Source organism: Ornithorhynchus anatinus, chromosome 5, assembly GCF_004115215.2.
Source record: "Ornithorhynchus anatinus isolate Pmale09 chromosome 5, mOrnAna1.pri.v4, whole genome shotgun sequence".
Classification (NCBI taxonomy): domain Eukaryota; kingdom Metazoa; phylum Chordata; class Mammalia; order Monotremata; family Ornithorhynchidae; genus Ornithorhynchus; species Ornithorhynchus anatinus.
Window position 1 is genome coordinate 16873264 of NC_041732.1, and position 17397 is coordinate 16890660.

Genomic DNA, 17397 nt, shown 5'->3' on the forward strand with positions numbered 1-17397 from the left:
GTAACGGGAGGGGGAATCCAGGGAGCAGGAGGGAGGATCCAGGTAAAAGGAGGGGGGAATACAGGGAGCATGAGTGGGGATCCAGGGAGCAGGAGGGAGGGATCCAGGGAGCAGGAGGGAGGGATCTAGGGAGCAGGAAAGAGGATCCAAGGAGCAGGAGAAGAGGATCCAGGGTGCAGGAGGGGAGGATCCAGGATACAGGAGGGAAGGAATCCAGGGTGCAGGAGGGAGACTCAAGGGAAGCAGAAGGGAAGGAATCCAGAGCAGGAGGGGGGATCTGGCTGGCAGAAGGGGGGGATCCTGGGAGCAGGTGGGAAGAATCCAGGTGGAGAGAGGCAGCTGCCAGCTCCCAAAGGCCTCCATGCTAGACTTACAAATTTGCTTTCCAGATCCCAGCACCAGCAATCACTGAGGTAGCGGACACAGAGCCCCCGGAAGAAGTCTATCAGCAGGATGCTGCCCACGGTGAAGATCATGTCGATGACGGACAATTTCAGCAGCTCCTGCAACACATGGCACGAACCACTGCCCCTTCCCCAGCCTGAGGGAAGCTCCTGTCAACCTCCCTCAGATCCAGTGTCCGGCCCGGGTCCAATCCTCAAGGCCCGCACGACCCCCAGGCTATCTCCGTGGGCCCGTGGAAGCTGCAGGACACTGCTGTGTTTGAGCTTCAAAGCAGTAGCCCCAAGCCTCCCCTTGGCAGGTCAACCCCACCGTTTCTCTAGCCCAGAGTTCTGTCTCCAACAAGCCCTCAGAAAAACCATGTCATAGACTCCCAGTTGTAAGTCAGTCAATCATATTTATTAAGCTTGTAGCTAGACTGCAAGCTCACTGTGGACATGGAATGTGTCTGTTTATTGTTCTCTTATCCTCTCCCAAGTCCTTAGTCCGGTGCTTTGCACCGGTGTTCAATAATGATGATGATATGTTTGTTAATAATAATGATGGTATTTGTTGAGCACTTAATATGTGCCAGGCACTATACTGAGTGCTTGGGTGGATACAAGCAAATCCAGTTGGACACAGTTCCTGTCCCATGTGGGGCTCACAAACTCAATCCTCATTTTACAGATGAAGTAACAGAGGCACAGAGAAGTGAAGTGACTTGCCCAAAGTCACACAGCAGACAAGGGATGGAGCAATGATTAGAACCCATGACCTTCTGACACCAAGGCCCAGGCTCTATCCATTATGCCATGCTGCTTCTGTAATTATGATTCAATAAATATGACTGGCTGAATAAATGAACAAATGAATTGAGTGCTTACCGGACTGGACTGGACTAAGCGCTTGGGAGAATATAATATAAGAATATAACAGACACATTCCCTGCCCTAAATCAGCTTACAGTCTAAAGGGAGACAAACATTAATAGAAGTAAGTAAATTACAGACCTGGACATAAGTGCTGTGGGGCTGGGAGGGGGGATGAGTGAAGGGAGCAAGTCAGGTCGACACAGAAGGGAATGGGAGAAGAGGAAAGGAGGGCTTAATCAGGGAAGGCCTTTTGGAGGAGATGTGCCTTCAATAAGGCCTTGGAGTGGGGAAGTGTCTTTGTCTGTCAGATTTGAGGAGGGAGGGTATTCCAGGCCGCAGGCAGGATGCGGGCGAGGGGTCGGTGGTGAGACAGGTGAGACCAAGGCACAGTGAGAAGGTTGGGTTTAGAGGAGCAAAATGTGCGGGCTGGGAACCTCCCCCGGTGATATCTGAAGGGTATCCTCCAGACAGGTGCCAGCCGCTGAGCCCACAGTAGGGGCAAAGCTAGCAGGGTGGGCATCAGCCTGGCCACCCGAATCTGTGCCCCTGCCCAGATAGGCACCAAACTCACCTCCCACCCTGGGATCAGTGACCGAGATGGATCAAGAGAACCCACCTGGCCCACGTAGGTTTCCCAGCATTGGTCCTGTTGGCTCTGCGGGGTGAACTCAGTGGGCATCGTGCCATTGGGCCCCAGGAAGCCCAGAGCACCACCCTCCATCAAAGCCACTGTGCCATTCTTCCCCAGGTTCAGGCTGGGTGCCGTCACCAGCCACTCTCCGGGCAGCGTGCCGAGTGCACGGATCGTAGAGGATTCGAGCCTGGATGTCACATTGCTCTTCGCTTCAGCTCGCTGCGGGCAGGAGAGAGGTGGTGTCTGGAATGTGTCCATTTATTGTTGTACTGGACTCTTCTATGGGCTTAGTACAGTGCTCTGCACACGTTGAGTGCTCAATAACTACAACTGAATGAACGAATGGGGCCAGCGGGCCTCCGGAGAGCTAGGGCCTGCCCGTCAGTGGCTTCGCTCGTGGGTGCCATGTCGACTCTGGTTGGCACAGAGCTGTCTTCATCAGGGGCGGTCTCTTACCCCCCTGCCTGGAGTGACCCTCCCCATCCACTCACTACTCTATTCTCCCCCATGGAAGTTGCCAAGCTGCCAATCTTCCTCCTTGGCATTCTCCTCCTTCTAATGCATATCCCTTCTTCCAGCTCCACAGCACTTAATAACAACCCAGCCTGCAGCTCTGATTCCTCAGGGCCTGCAGGTCTGGCCACATAAGTGGGTGTCCCCCACCCCCACAGCCCCCAGGATAGGGACACCAGGCAGTGGCCAAGCTTGGAGGGTCCCAAGCCTGAAAGAGAGGGTTGGCTTGGTCTGCCCCGTGGCCTGGGAGGGAAGCATGCTCGGGGTGCTGAAGCTGGGGCGAGGCAGAGGCTGGGGCTGGGCCGGCAGGGGGGAGATGGGGTTGGGACTAGGAAGCGCTGGGGCTGGGGAAGACTGGGGCTGGGCTGGAGGCTGTCAGAGTTGTTTTTCCAGGAACAGTTCATACCACCATGCTCATGCTGTTCACTTTGTCCAGAAGTGCGATGATCAGGCTGTACAGGTTCCCCAGGTACAGGACCAGAACCCTGAAACCACAAGTTCCTTAGAGAGAGACTGCAGGTGGGAGGGGAGCCAGTTCCCCCTCCTCCCAGCAGGAGGGTGACGGAGGTCAGGCCCCACAGGTCCCCATAGTGGAGAGGAAAGACGTTCTCCCACACCTGTCCGAGTGGGATCCCCAGGCTTGCTCATCCCCAGTTCTCCTACCAGTCCTGAAAGCTTCAAAGCTTCATTTCCTCTTCTCCCATTTCCTTTCCTTCATCGTTGTCTTTTCTTCTCCCCTCCCTCAGCCCCACGGCACTTATGGACATACTCATAATTTATTTGTATTGATGTCCACCTCCCCTTCTAGACTGTACACTCCTTGTGGGCAGGGAATGTGTCTACCTCATGCTATGTTACATTCTCCCAAGCGCTTAGTACAGTGCTCTGCATACAGTAAGTGCTCAATAAATATGATTAAGGGATTGATTGATTCCCACCCCTTTCCCCTCACGCTCACAAAGGAAAAACTGGTTCCTATGCTCCCAGCCCGGCAGCTTCCTTCCCCTTCTAGATTGTAAATTCTTTGTGGGCAAGGAATGTGTCTGTCATTCTATTGTATTCTTCCAAGCGCTTAGTACAGTACTCTGCACAAAATAAGTACTCAATAGAATATGATTGACTGACTGACATGTGGGAGAGTGGGGATGTCTTGATTATGCACCGCCCCCATGCCTAGGGTTTCTGGGATCTCCCCAGCCCCACCCCAAGAGCTACCAGTTGGACCAGCTCCTTTCCTCAAACAGGCAGCTCTCATCTAACCTAGCTCATTCGCACGCCAGGGATTGGGGCCAGTTTCTGGACTAGAGTCAGTCTGGTTCCACTCTCAGCTACAGCTCTGACCTGGTGGATTCATTCATTCATCCAATCATATTTAGTGAGTGCTTACTGTATTGGAAGAGTACAATGATACTATGGTGGATCTGGAGCTGGGGGCCCAGTGGTCAGTTCTGCTCCTTTGTGGCCTGATCCCAGTCTCAGCCGGAGCCCTGGGTTCCTCCTCCAGAATTGAATGGTTCCCATTCTCTCGCCTCACCCTGTTTTCCCGGGGTTCTGAGGAGGCCCTTGGGCATGGGGCCTGTCTTCCCCAGCCTTGCCCAGACATAAAGAGCCAGATCGGTAAGTTCACCTCCTCCTCCAGGCTTCAGGCCTTATCTGCTGGGCTGGGTGAGGCTAAGCTGGGATGGGCTAGGCTGGGTTGTGTCAGCTCTGGCCTGGGTTGTCCTCAGCTGGGCTATTCTGGCTAGCCAGGGCTGGGCTGGGCTATCCTGGATTGGCCTGGGTTGACCTGAGCTGGGCTGTCCTGGCAAAGGCCCTGGAGCCTGACTGTGTCCCAGCCCTACAGTTTGAGTGTTGCAGTACTCTGCCCACACTGTCCAGATGATCATGAAGTGGGACAAGTTGGGATGCGATGCTGTCATTTGGATGCCATTTTGTGTCAACTTGTCCGATTCCCCCCAAATCTGGGTGAGCCCAGAGTATTTCTTTGGGGTTCCTTGCACCCCCCCACCCCTGTTTTCAATTGTACCACCGCCACCCCTTCTTTGGGCTGAGGAACTTGTGACAGGAGCCGTGGAGGAGGGAGAGGAAGAAAAGGAAAAAGAGGAGAAGGAAGTAGAGAAGGAGAAGAAGGATGAGAAAGAGGAGGAGCGAGAGGAGAAGGAGGAAGAGAAGGAGGAGGAGGAGGAAGAAGAAGAAGAAGAAGAAGGAGGAAGAGGAAAAGGAGGAGGAAGAACTTGAGGAGGAGGAGGAGGAGGAGAGCCTGGCTGCTGAAAATATAAATCCTGGATATATAAGAGTATGGTCCCAAACAGTCCTCTAGACTGTAAACTCATTGTGTGCAGGGAATGTGTCTGTTTAGTGTTCTATTGTCCTCTCTCAAGTACTTAGTACAGTGCTTGGCACACAGTAGGTGCTCAGTAAATTAGACTGAATTACAAACCAGCTCCAGATAGGGGACAAGCCAGCTGAAACACAGACTGTCCAAGGTAAACCCAGATGACTGGACTCCTTATGCCTGCCCTTGGTGTCAAGACAAGACCATGCCCCGAAATCTGTCTGCTCAGCCCTGGCCAGGTGGTCGGGCAACTGGGGGGTAGAGGAGGGGCCGGGGACTGGTCTCTAGCTGGCTCCAATCAGGTCAGGTCAGGGTGATGTGTGCGTGGGGGTGTAGGGGAGGTGCCCAGCCGGCCCTGGGCAAGAGGGCGGGCAGGTGGGGGGCAGAGGAGGGGTCATGAGGAGGTGTCTGGCCAACCCTGGGAAGGTCAGAATGGCAGGTGGGTAAGGGAGCAGGGGAGGTATCCAGCAGGTGAGAGTAGAGGTGTAGGAGAAGTGCCCAGCAAGCCTTGGTGAGGGCAGGGGTGTGAAGGAAGAGCCCAGCCAGCTGAGAGTGGGTGGACCGACAGGAGGGGGCATTCGCACCTCGCCAGCTGGAAGCGCAGGGTAGTCCGAGGGTGGTACATCTCCAATGCCGCCACCAACTCAAAGGCGGAGGGTGCGATCATCGTGATCAGGGACACTACCACGCTCACCTGCAATAGGAGAATGAGAGCCACTTGGATTCCCGCTGCCAGGACATTACCCCCACCGCCCCCAGACTCCTGATGGATCAATCGATCGATCGAGCATTTTCACCAAGCACTTACTGGTGTGCAGGGCACTGTACTAAGCTCTTGGGAGAGTACAACACAACATTATAATAGACACATTCCCTGCCCATTAGGAATTTACAGTCTAGAGAATTTACAGATGTGAATAGAGATAAATTTTGAATTTGAGCCTAAGTGCTATGGGACTGGGAGGGGAGATGAATGAAGAGAGTCAGGGCGATGTAGAAGGGAGTGGGAGAAGAGGGAAGGAGGGCTTAGGCAGGAAAAGCCTGTTGGAGGAGATGTGCCTTCAATAAGGCTTTGAAGAAGGGGCGAGTGATTGTCTGTAGGAGATGAAGAGGGAGGGAGTTCCAGGCCAGAGAGAGGCTGTGGGTGAGAGGTTTGTAGAGAAATAGACGAGCTCAAAGAACAATGAGTAGATTGGCATTAGGGGACTTAGTCAGGGAAGGCCTCTTGGAAGAGATGTACCTTCCATTTTGAGGGGAGAGATGATCATCTATCGGTTATGAGGAGGGAGGGCGTTCAAGGTCTGAGGCCCGCCATCTCCTTTACTGCTATCCCATTCTGTTCCTTCCCACTTTCTGGCCTTTTGTGTCTCCCCACCCCTATCCCAACCTGCCTTTATCCCCACCCAAAATCCTGTCCTGAAGATTCCTAAGCCTTTGCGGTGGTTCAGCCTGGGCTGGCTGGTCAAACCTTGACCCAGATCCTGTCATCTCCCTGACTTTCCCATCACTGTGGATGGCACAACCATCCTTCCCGTCTCACAAGCCCACAGCCTTAACACCATCCTTGACTCTGCTCTCTCATTCACCCCATATATTCAATCTGCCTCCAAAGCCTGCCAGTCTCACCTTTGCAACATCACCAAGATTTGCCCTTTCCTCTCCACCCAAACCACTACCACTTTAGTAGAATCACTCACCCTATCCTGACTGGATTACCACATCAGCCTCCTTTCTGATCTCCTAACCTCCTGTCTCTCCCTACTTCAGTCCATACTTCACTCTGCTTCCCAGATTATCTTTCTTCAGAAACATTCTGGGCACATCATCCCCTCCTCAAAAATCTCCAGTGGTTGCCTCTCAAACTCCGTATCAAACAAAAACTCCTCATGGTTGGTTTCAAAGCTCTCCATCACCTTGCCCCTTCTTACCTCACTTCCCTTCTCTCTTACATCCCAGCTGCACACTCCGCTCCTCTGATGCTAACCTTCTCACTGTGCTTCGTTCTCGCCTTTTCCTCTGTCAACCCCTGTCCCACATGCTATCTCTGGCCTGGAACGCCCTCTCTCCTCAAATGCACCAAACTATCACACTTTGCCCCTTCAAAGTCCTACTGAAGGCCTCCAAGAGGCCTTCACAGACTAAACCCCCCTTTTCCTCAGCTCCTCCTTCCCTCCGCGTCTCCCCGACTCACTCCTTTGCTCTACTCTCCCCTCCCCACAGCACTTGTGTATATATGTATCTATACTTCTATTTATTTATATTGATGCCTGTTTACTGGTTTTTATGTGCACATATCTATAATTCCATTTATTTATATTGATGCCTATTTACTTGTTTTTGATGTCTGACTCTCCACTTCTAGACTGTAATCCTGGTGTGGGCAGGGATGGTTTCTCTTCTTGCTGAATTGTACTCTCCAAACATCTAGTACAGTGCTCTGCACACAGTAGGCGCTTAATAAATACGATTGAATGAATTGAATGAATGAATGAAATTAACTTCTCTGTGCCTCAGTTCTCTCACCTGCAAAATGAGAATTAAGACTGTGAGCCCCATGTGGGACAGGCACTTTGTCCAACACGATTACCTTGCATTTACCCCAGTGCTTAGTACAGTGCCTGGCACATAGTATTTGCTTAATGAATACCATAATTGTCCAGTGCTTAGTTCAGTGCCTGGCACATAGTAAGCACTTAACAAGTACCATGATTATTTTCTTTCCCCAGTCCTAGACTGGGAGCTCGTTGTGGTCAAGGATTATCTCTCTTTATTGCAGCATTGTACTCTCCCAAGCGCTTAGTACAGTACAATAGGGGCTCAATAAAAACGATTGAATATATTGAATGAATGATTATTATTACTACTAGCATCACTACTACCAACATTATCAATCAATTGAGCAATCAGTGGTATTTATTAAGCACTTACTGTGTGCAGAGCATTGTGCTAAGTGCTTGAGGGAGTACAATTCAACAGAGTTGGTAGACATATTCCCTGCCTGTAATGATCTTACAGTCTAGAGTGCTAGAGAAGCAGCGTGGCTCAGTGGAAAGAGCACGGGCTTGGGAGTCAGAGGTCATGGGTTCTAATCCTAGCTCCGCCGCTTGTCTGCTGTGTGACTTTGGGTAAGTCACTTAATTTCTCTGGGCCTCAGTTACCTCATCTGTAAAATGGGGATGAAGACTGTGAGTCCCAAATGGGACAACCTGATCACCTTGTATTCACCTGCCCCCTAGTGCTTAAAACAGTGCTTTGCACATAGTAAGCGCTTAACAAATACCAGCGTTATTACTGCTACTATTACTATTATTTCTACTAATAATAATGGCAGTAATAATGGTATTTCTTCAGGGCTTACTATGTGTCAGACACCGTACTGAGCACTGGGGTGGATACAAGCAAATCGGGTTGGACACAGTCCCTGTCCCAAGTGGGGCTCTCCAAGCAGCGTGGCTCATTGGAAAGAGCACGGGCTTTGGAGTCAGGGCTCATGAGTTTGAATCCCAGCTCTGCCACTTGTCAGCTGTGTGACTGTGGGCAAGTCACTTAACTTCTCTGGGCCTCAGTTCCCTCATCTGTAAAATGGGGATTAAGACTGTGAGCCCCACGTGGGACAACCTGATTCCCCTGTGTCTACCCCAGCGCTTAGAACAGTGCTCGGCACATAGTAAGCGCTTAACAAATACCAACATTATTATTATTATTTTACAGAGGAAGAAACAGGCACAGAAATGTGAAGTGACTTGTCCAAGGTCACACAAGTTAGACAAGTGGCGAAGTCAGAATTAGAATCCATCATCTTCTGACTCCCAGGCCCGTGCTTTATCCTCTATGCCATGTGCACAACCCCTCTCCCAGGACCAATTTCCTTCTGCTCGCTCTCTCTCTGAGCCCTCACAATTGTGGCGTTTCTTAAGTATCTGCTATGTGCCAAGCACTGTTCTAAGCACTGTGGTAGACACGAGACAGTCAGAAACAGTTCCCGTCCCACGGGACTCAGAGTCCAAAGGGGAGGGTGAACAGATATATCATCCCCTTTTCACAAGGACTGGCCAGGGTGACCCACCTCATTCTTCTCCCAGAGGGTCAGCTCTTTCTTCATCCGCTCCAGCCGCTGAGACCGGTCCACCACGAAGTAGATGATGTAGATGCTCCCCGCGAGGGAGAGGAGCACCAGAATGTTGGCGATGATCCGGAGACAGATGGTCACGGCCCTGGAAGGGGGTGGCCTTGTCACCGCCCTCCCGGTGAGCAGGAGGAAAGGTGTTCCAGGCCACTGACCTAGGTGGTTTTGGGTCCCTCCCCATCACGGGAGGTTGGGAGTGGTGTCTTCCGGCCGTTCTTGGGGTTCCCAGCCAGGGGAGGAGATGGGAAACTCGCCTAGTCTCCCTGCCTTCCCCGACGGCATCCGCCCCTTTCCCAGCAACCCCAGGGCCGGCCTGGTGAGGAAGCGGGGGTACTTACAGGTTGGTGCTTTTCTTCTTTTCTTGCTCTTCCAGGATCGCTTCCTTGAGGGAAATGGGACAAGTGGAGGCTTCTGGATAAACCAGCGGCCCTGTCCCTCCTGGGCCTCCCCATCCACCTTTCCTCCCCCTGGGGCCCCAGCATCCAGATGGCTACCAGGAGTCCCCCAGAGACCACCGCGGGGATGGGGGTGGGGTTGGGCTCCCGAGGGCCGGGCTAACCCACTCTGAGAGAGCTGGAGCAGAGCCCGTGGGTGACTGTAAATTCACTCTCTGTAGTTGCCCTTAACTGAAACCTAACAAAAGGAGGGATCAGCTCCTGATTGGCCCACGGGTCTGAGTGATTGAGGGTTGCTCCCTGAGCGTGTTTCTAACTCATTAGCCTGGGCTCTGGGGCACGCCAGGAGATGGTGAGGGGAAAAAGCTGAGGGATTGGTCTTTACCCCTGACCGACACTCTCTCTGCAAATTCTGACTCAGTGCAGAGGGCAATTCCTAGAGTAATCTAAATCTGCGAATCATCAGTTTTGTTCCCCACCCTAGAGCAGCCCCTCTCAAGTTTCCTCAGCTCTATGAGAAGCAGTGTGACCTTGTGGATAGAGCCTGGGCCCGGAAGTCAGTAGGACCTGTGTTCTAATCCCAGATTTGCCACTTGTCTGCTGGGTGGCCTTGGACAAGTCACTTCACTTCCCTGGGCCTCAGTTACCTCATCTGGAAAATGGGAATTGAGAATGTGAGCCCTATCTTGGGACAGGGAGTGTGTCCGACCCGATTATCTTCTATCCACCCCAGTGCTTAGAACAGTGCCTGGCACATAGTAAGGGCTTAACAGATACCATTATTATTATCATTAGTAGGCCACCTTACACTGGCCTCCGACTCTAGGTTCTTGCAGTTTGGGTGTGTCTGGCTGGGGGTGGTACCCTCAGCCCACCCCAGGCCCTGTGGATATCCATCTGAGGTGGTGTTTGCCCGGGCTGACAGGGTAGTTCTCTGGGGGCTTTAGGCCCAGAGCAAATCTCTGATGGGAGAAAACGTTTCTGGCTACTGATAGAGGGATGGAAACCATCGGAGAACCATCTGGATTCCCACATCCAAGGCCATCTTGGACTGGGCTCCAGGCTCACCCTGATGCTGTTGACGATGGCCGCGGCCTTGCTCTCCGCGGCCTCCGGGTTCCCGATGAGGAAGTCCCACGCGCAGAAAACCCGCCAGCAGAAAGTGTAGCTCTCATCGGAGGCGCCCGCGAGGCTGAGGCGTGAGTTCTTGGCCATCCTGTGGAAAGTCCCCGACATGCATAAACCCCAGCCCGAGGCCTCCCTCTGAATCAGCCTCTCCCTCCTGGAGTTGATTTGAGAGCCACCCAGGTCCTCATCTGCCCAGGGCAACCCCCGTGTGTTGGGGGGAATTTCAGCTAGTCAGATGGAGGTCCAAAATGGACAAAAGTCACAGACGACTCCCCCAGGCCTTGACCATGCTCTTCCCTGTCAGGGGCCCAGACCGTGTCTGGCAGAGCCCAAGTTGTGGCCTCAGCCCACACAGGGTCACAGAGAGCCATTTCATAATGATGGCATTTGTTAAGCGCTTACTATGTGCCAAGCACTTTTCTAAACGCTGGGGTAGATACAAGGTTATCAGCTTGTCCCACGTGAGGCTCACAGTTTTAGCCCCCTGTTACAGATGAGGTCACCAAGGCACAGAGAAGTTAAGTGATTTGCCCAAGATCACACAGCTGACAAGTGGTGGAGTGGGGATTCAAACCCACAACCTCTGACTCCCAAGCCCGTGCTCTTTCCACTAAGCTATGCTGCTTCTCTTATTTTCCGCTGCCCTTCTCCCACTCCATGTTCTTGTCCAGTCCTCTAGACTATCAACTCTCTTTGAGCAGGAAATATGTCCATTTACTATTGTAGCATACTCTCCCAAGCGCTTAGTACAGTGCTCCAAGCAGCATGGTGCAGTGGATAGAGCATGGGCCTGGGAGTCAGATGCTCACAGGTTCTAAACCCGGCTCAGCTGTGTGACCTTGGACAAGTCACCTCACTTCTCAGGGCCTCAGTTCCCTCATCTGTAAAATGGGGATGGGGACTGTGAGCCCCACGTGGGACAGGGACTGTGTCCAGCTCTATTTGCTTGTATCTACCACAGTGCTTAGCACATAGTAAGTGTTTAACAAATACCACAGTTATAATTACTCTTCACCTAATAAGCACCCAGTAAATACGATTGACTGAGTGGGCCAGGCCAGGCTGAATGCTGGGGAGCTCTCTTCCTCTTCACCCCTTCCACCCTGTCCCTCCTACACCTCTGTGGCTGTGCACCCCCATGACCAGCCCAGAAGAAACTTGCTTTTTGAGCAGGACGATGAAGCTGTAGGCGAACACCGCCATCCCGACCAGGAAGTACGCCAGGGGTAGCCGGTAGCCCGCCTGCCCGATCTTCCGGTCTCGGCCGTAGTAGCCGTAGAAGAGAACCGAATACTGGAGGTAGCCCTGCAAGGGGACGGGAGGCATCAATACTAATCCACCCTTTCCTCTGCATCCAACCTGCCACCGCATTAGTCCGAGCACTTATCCACTTGTCTGCTGTGTGACCTTGGGCAAATCACTTCACTTCTCTGGGCCACAGTTCCCTCATCTGTAAAATGGGGATTAAGACTGTGAGTCCTATGTGGGACAGGAACTGTGTTCAACACGATTATCTTGTATCTACTGCAGAGTTTAGAACAGTGCCTGGCACATAGTAAGTGCTAAAGAAATATCTTAATTGTTGTTATTATTATTATTATTACTCTCCTATGCCATCTTGGTTACTGTATCAGCCTCCTTGCTGACCTCCCTGCCTCCTGTCACTCCCCACTCCAGTCAATATGTCACTTCTGTTGCCCAGATCATTTTTCTACAAAACATTCAGACCATGTTTCCCCAGTCCTCAAGAATCACCAGTGGTTGCCCATCCACCTCCCTCTCAAGCAGAAGCTCCTTACTGTCAACTTTAAAGTACTCAATCCCCTTGACACCTCCTACCTCACCTCGCTGCTCTCCTACTATAACCCAGCTTTGGCTTCAAAGTTTTCCATCCCCTAGCCCCTTCGTACCTCACCTCTTTCTACTGCCCACCCCATAAACTCCACTCCTCTGCCACTCTCCTTTCACCGTCCCCCGTTTGCGCCTGTTCCACCGTCGACCCCGGCCCATGTCCTACCACTATCCTGGAATGCCCTCCCTCCTCACATCCACCAAATTAACTCTCTTCCCCTCTTCAAAGCCCTACTGAGAGCTCACCTCCTCCAGGAGGCCTTCCCAGACTGAGCCCCCTTTCCCTCTACTCCTCCTCCCCTCCCTTCCCCCTCCCACCCTCTGCTCTTCCCCTTTCCCCTCCCCTCAGCACTGTGCTCATTTATATATATTATTTATTACCCTATTTATTTTGTTAATGAGGTATATATCTCCTTGATTCTATTTATCTTGATGAGGTGGTCTTGTTTTTTTTTGCTCTGTTTTGCTTTGATGTCTCCCCTGTTTAGACTATGATCCTGTTACTGGGCAGGGATTGTCTCTATCTGCTGCCAAATTGTACATTCCAAGTGCTTAGTACAGTGCCCTGCACATAGTAAGCGCTCAATAAATACCATTGAATGAATGAATGATTGAACCCGGCCCTCATGCTTTGCTCTTCTAATGGCAACCTTCTCACCATAGACTATCCCTCTAGACTGTGAGCTTGTTGTGGGTGGGAATGTGTCTGTTTGTTGTTATATTGTACTCTCCCAAGTGCTTAGTACAGTGCTTTGCATACAGTAAGCTCTTAATAAATACGATTGAATGAATAAATGAACTGTACGTCAATCTCATCTATCTCACCATTGACTTCTTGTTCACATCCTAGTCTGGCCCGGAGTGCCCTTCCTCTTCATATTTGGCAGACAATGACTCTACCCTCTTTCAAAGCCTTATAGAAGTCACATCTCCTGCAAGAGGCCTTCCCTGACTAAGCCCTCCTTTCCTCTTCTCCCACTTCTTCCTGTGCCACCTTGACTTGCTCCCTTTATTCATCCCCTCTCCCAGCCCCAAAGTACTTATGTCCATATTGGTAATATATTTATTTATATTTATATTAATATCGGTCTTCCCCTCTAGATTGAAAGCTTATTGTGGGAAGGTAATGTGTTATATTGAGAAGCAGCGTAGCTTAGTGGAAAGAGCATGGTTCTAATCCTACTCTGCCACTTGTTAGCTGTGTGACTTTGGGCAAGTCACTTAACTTCTCTGTGCCTCAGTTACCTCATCCGTAAAATGGGGATTAAGACTATGAGCCCCACGTGGGACAAGCTGATTTCCTTGTGTCTACACTAGTGCTTAGAACCGTGCTTGGCACATAGTAAGCACTTGACAAATATCATTATTATTATTATTATGTTGTACTCTCCCAAGCACTTACTACAGTGCTTTTCACACAGTAAATGCTCAATAAGCATTTATTGACTGTGGCGGGGCTGGGGGGGTGGCGGGGGAGGAGGGGCTTCTCCCCAACCCAGGCTGACAGACTTTGGAAGCGAGGGTGTGGATTTCCGAACTTACCCCCAGGGACCAGATGGTGTCCAGATCCTGTGCACTGGAGAAGTGCTCCTTGGGGATGGTCTTGCTCACTGTGCTCCCAAATGGCCGCCCGGCCAGCAGCTGTGGACAAAGGGAAGGATGCCCCCCACCCCCAGGAGTAGGCCCAACTTCTCCCTGATCCCGCTCCTGCCCTTTTCCCTGACCCCTCTCCCGGTCCCCTCCTCCACAATTGGCTGTGGTGAATGATGGGGGTGGGGATGTGGGGCAGGGGTTGGGATGGAGAGGCAACAGGGTCTGAGAGCTGAAGGCACTGCAGAGAACAAGCCAGGGTCATCAGGAAGCAGACTGCCCCTAGTCTTGGCGTTTTTTAGACTATAAGCTCATTGTGGTCAGGGAATGTGTCAATCTCTCTTAATATCCCGACTGGACTACTGCCTCCTTTCTGATCTGCCATCCTCCTGTGTCTCCCCACTACAGTCTATACTTCACTCTGCTGCCCGGTTTATCTTTCTGCAGAAATGCTCTGGGCATGTCACTACCCTCCTCAAATATCTCCAGTGGTTGCCTATCAACCTTCACATGGAGCAAAAACTCCTCACTACTGGCTTCAAAGCTCTTCATCACCTTGCCCCCTCCTACCTCACCTCCCTTTTCTCCTCCTACAGCCCAGCCCGCACACTCCGCTCCTCTGCCGCCGCTAACCTCCTTACTGTGCCTCATTCCGGTCTGTCCCACCCCTGGCCCACATCATACCTCTGATCTGGAATGCCCTCCCCTCTCACATCTGCTAAACTAACTCTCTTCCCCTCTTCAAAGACCTATGAGAGCTCACCTCCTCCAAGAGGCCTTCCCAGACTGAGCCCTCCCTTTTCCTCTGCTCCTCCTCCCCTCCGCATCGCCCCTACTCCCTCCTTCTGCTCTACCCTCTTCCCCTTTCCACAGCACTTGTATATATTTGTACATATTTATTGCTCTATTTATTTTATTAATGATGTGCATTTATCTATGGTTCTATTTATCTATTTTGATGGTAATGATGCCTGTCTGCCTATTTTGTTGTCTATCTCCCCCTTCTAGACTGTGAGCCCATTGTTGGGTAGGGATTGTCTCTACCTGTTGCCAAATTGAACTCTCCCAAGCACATAGTACAGTGCTCTGCACACAGTAAGTGCTCAGTAAATATGATTGAATGAATGAATCTATAATAAATGCCACAATTATAATATTATTATCATTATGTTGTTGTTGCTGCTATAGTGTATTCTCCCAAGCACTTAGTACAGTGCTCTGCACACAGTGAGGGTTCAGTAGATACCTCTGATGGGTTTTTTAAAAAATAATCTTTATAAGAGACTTACTTGTACCAAGCAATGAACCAAGCCGTGGGGTAGATAGAAGCTAATCCGGTTGGACCCACTCCACATCCTGCATGAAGCTCCCGGTCTTACAGCCCTGGTAACTGAGAACCAGAGGAGTGAAGTGACTCTCCCAAGGTCACTCAGGAAACAAGTGACAGAGCCGGGATTAGAACCCAGGTTCTTCTTACTCCCAGGCCCGGGCTCTACCCACTAGGCCATGCTACTTCTCAAGAAGGACCCCTCTGCTTCCAGAGGTGGGGATTGCCAAGCAGTTAATGAAACAACATTGCTTAGTGGATACAGCACTGGGCTAGGATTCAGAAGTATCTGGGGTCTAATCCCAGCTCCCCCACTTGTCTGCTGTGTGACCCTGGACAGGTCAGTTAACTTCTCTGGGCCTCAGTTCCCTCATCTGTAAACTGGGGATTAAAAGTGTGAACCCCATGTAGGGCAAGGACTGTGACCACCCTGATTGGCTTGTATCCACTCCAGCACTTAACACAGTGCCTGGCACCTAGTAAGACCTTAACAAATAACAATAATAATGATGGTATTTGTTAAGCACTTACTATGTGCCAAGCACTGTTCTAAGTGCTGGGGTAGATACAAGGTTATCAGGTTGTCCCATGTTGGGCTCACAGTCTTAATCCCCATTTTACAGCTGAGGTAACTGAGGCACGGAGAAGTTAAGTGACTTGCCCAAGGTCACATAGTAGACGTGGTGGAGCTGGGATTAATGATAATAATAATGTTGGTATTTGTTAAGCGCTTACTATGTGCAGAGCACTGTTCTAAGCGCTGGGGTAGATACAGGGTAATCAGGTTGTCCCATGTGAGGCTCACAGTCTTCATCCCCATTTTACTGATGAGGTAACTGAGGCACCAAGAAGTTAAGTGACTTGCCCACAGTCACACAGCTGCCAAGTGGTAGAGCTGGGATTCGAGCCCATGACCTCTGACTCCAAGGCCGTGCTCTTTCCACTGAAAGAACCCAGGTCCTCCGACTTCCAAACCTGTGCTCTGTCCATTAAGCCATGCTGCTTCTCATAAATACCATATTAAAAAAATACCATTTAAAAATAAAGTTAGTGGAGTCGATGGAGAAAGTGACATCAGTCACTGGATTCAAGGTGTTGGTAATCCAGACAGAGTAGTCTTGGGGACAGGGTACATGGCATTTCCGGGGGGACATTGGGTGGCATTACCCCTCACTGCCCTCGTGGGGCTTCGGGGTAGGACCTCTGGGAAGCTCATCTGGGCTACTGCAGCCAAAGCAGCCCTCCAAGGGGGCATCTCGGTGCTGCGAAGGCTGATCCCAAACTGAAGAAAGGCCTCAAAGCCTTATTGAGAGCACGTCTCCTCCAGCAGGCCTTCCCTGACTAAGCCTCCCTTTCCTCTTCTCCCACTCCCTTCTGCGTCGCCTTAACCTGCTCCCTTTTTTCACTCCCCCTCCCAAGCCCACAACCCTTATGTCCATATCTATTTCTTTATTTATATTTTTGCCTGTCTCCCCTCTCTAGCCTGTAAGCTTGTTGTGGACAGGGAACGTGTGTGTTCATTGTTGTATTATACTCTCCCAAGTGCTTAGTACAGTGCTCTGCACAGAGTAAGCGCTCAATAAATATAATTGAATGAATGAATGACTGAATGAAGACTGGCTCCCAGTTTGGAGAAAGGGAGGGAGGGAGGAGCGCAGGCCGGCCCATGCCATGGTGGTGAAAGACGAATCCTGTCATGCTGATCTAATCTGCTCCTGCCCCAGGTACTGACAGAGCGATAGGGTTAGGGTGAGGCAGGAGCCACTCATCGCTAACTGGGAAAAAGCGTTCAGAGGATCTGCCAGTTTGGCTGTCTGACCATCTGTCTGCTAGTCTGGACGTCCCTCTGTCTGTCCATCCGTCTGGCCTTAGGAGCCAGGCTGTCACGAGCCAGTCAGCCCCCGTGGAAACAAAGCACATTTGCTCAGAAGCTCCCATGGATCCTCTCGGGCCTCCGGAGCAGCATGAGTGCCCAGAGCCTGACCAGTTTGAGCTGGCCATCACATGACCCTGGGAATGTGGCAGGGGAAAGGGGTGAAGGAGGGGGATTGTGTGTATGTGTATGTGGGGAAATGAAAGGAGGAGAGTCCAGGCAGGCCCTCTCTCCACCTGCCAGCCTCTCTTTACCCCATTCCCCCCATCTCTCTCACCCAAATACATTCTGGGAACCAGAGCTAATCACTCTCAGTTGAGGGGAAATTACATCAAGTTCTGAAATCCTTCGTCTTTGTAAATCCCGGCT

The 17397-nt window shown here is 51.3% G+C and overlaps 1 protein-coding gene across 1 annotated transcript in view; it reads right to left on the reverse strand.

The window, feature by feature from the left end:
• Positions 1-17397, reverse strand: part of TMC3 (transmembrane channel like 3) — a 42334-nt gene that overhangs the window by 17550 nt on the left and 7387 nt on the right. Inside the window, exons 6-14 of the mRNA XM_039912284.1 lie at positions 13781-13879; positions 11550-11692; positions 10328-10475; positions 9203-9246; positions 8805-8952; positions 5323-5432; positions 2810-2888; positions 1873-2109; positions 375-503 (exon numbers count right to left, since the gene is read on the reverse strand). Of these exons, the coding sequence (XP_039768218.1) occupies positions 375-503; positions 1873-2109; positions 2810-2888; positions 5323-5432; positions 8805-8952; positions 9203-9246; positions 10328-10475; positions 11550-11692; positions 13781-13879 (1137 nt within the window). The remainder of the gene's footprint in view (positions 1-374; positions 504-1872; positions 2110-2809; positions 2889-5322; positions 5433-8804; positions 8953-9202; positions 9247-10327; positions 10476-11549; positions 11693-13780; positions 13880-17397) is intronic.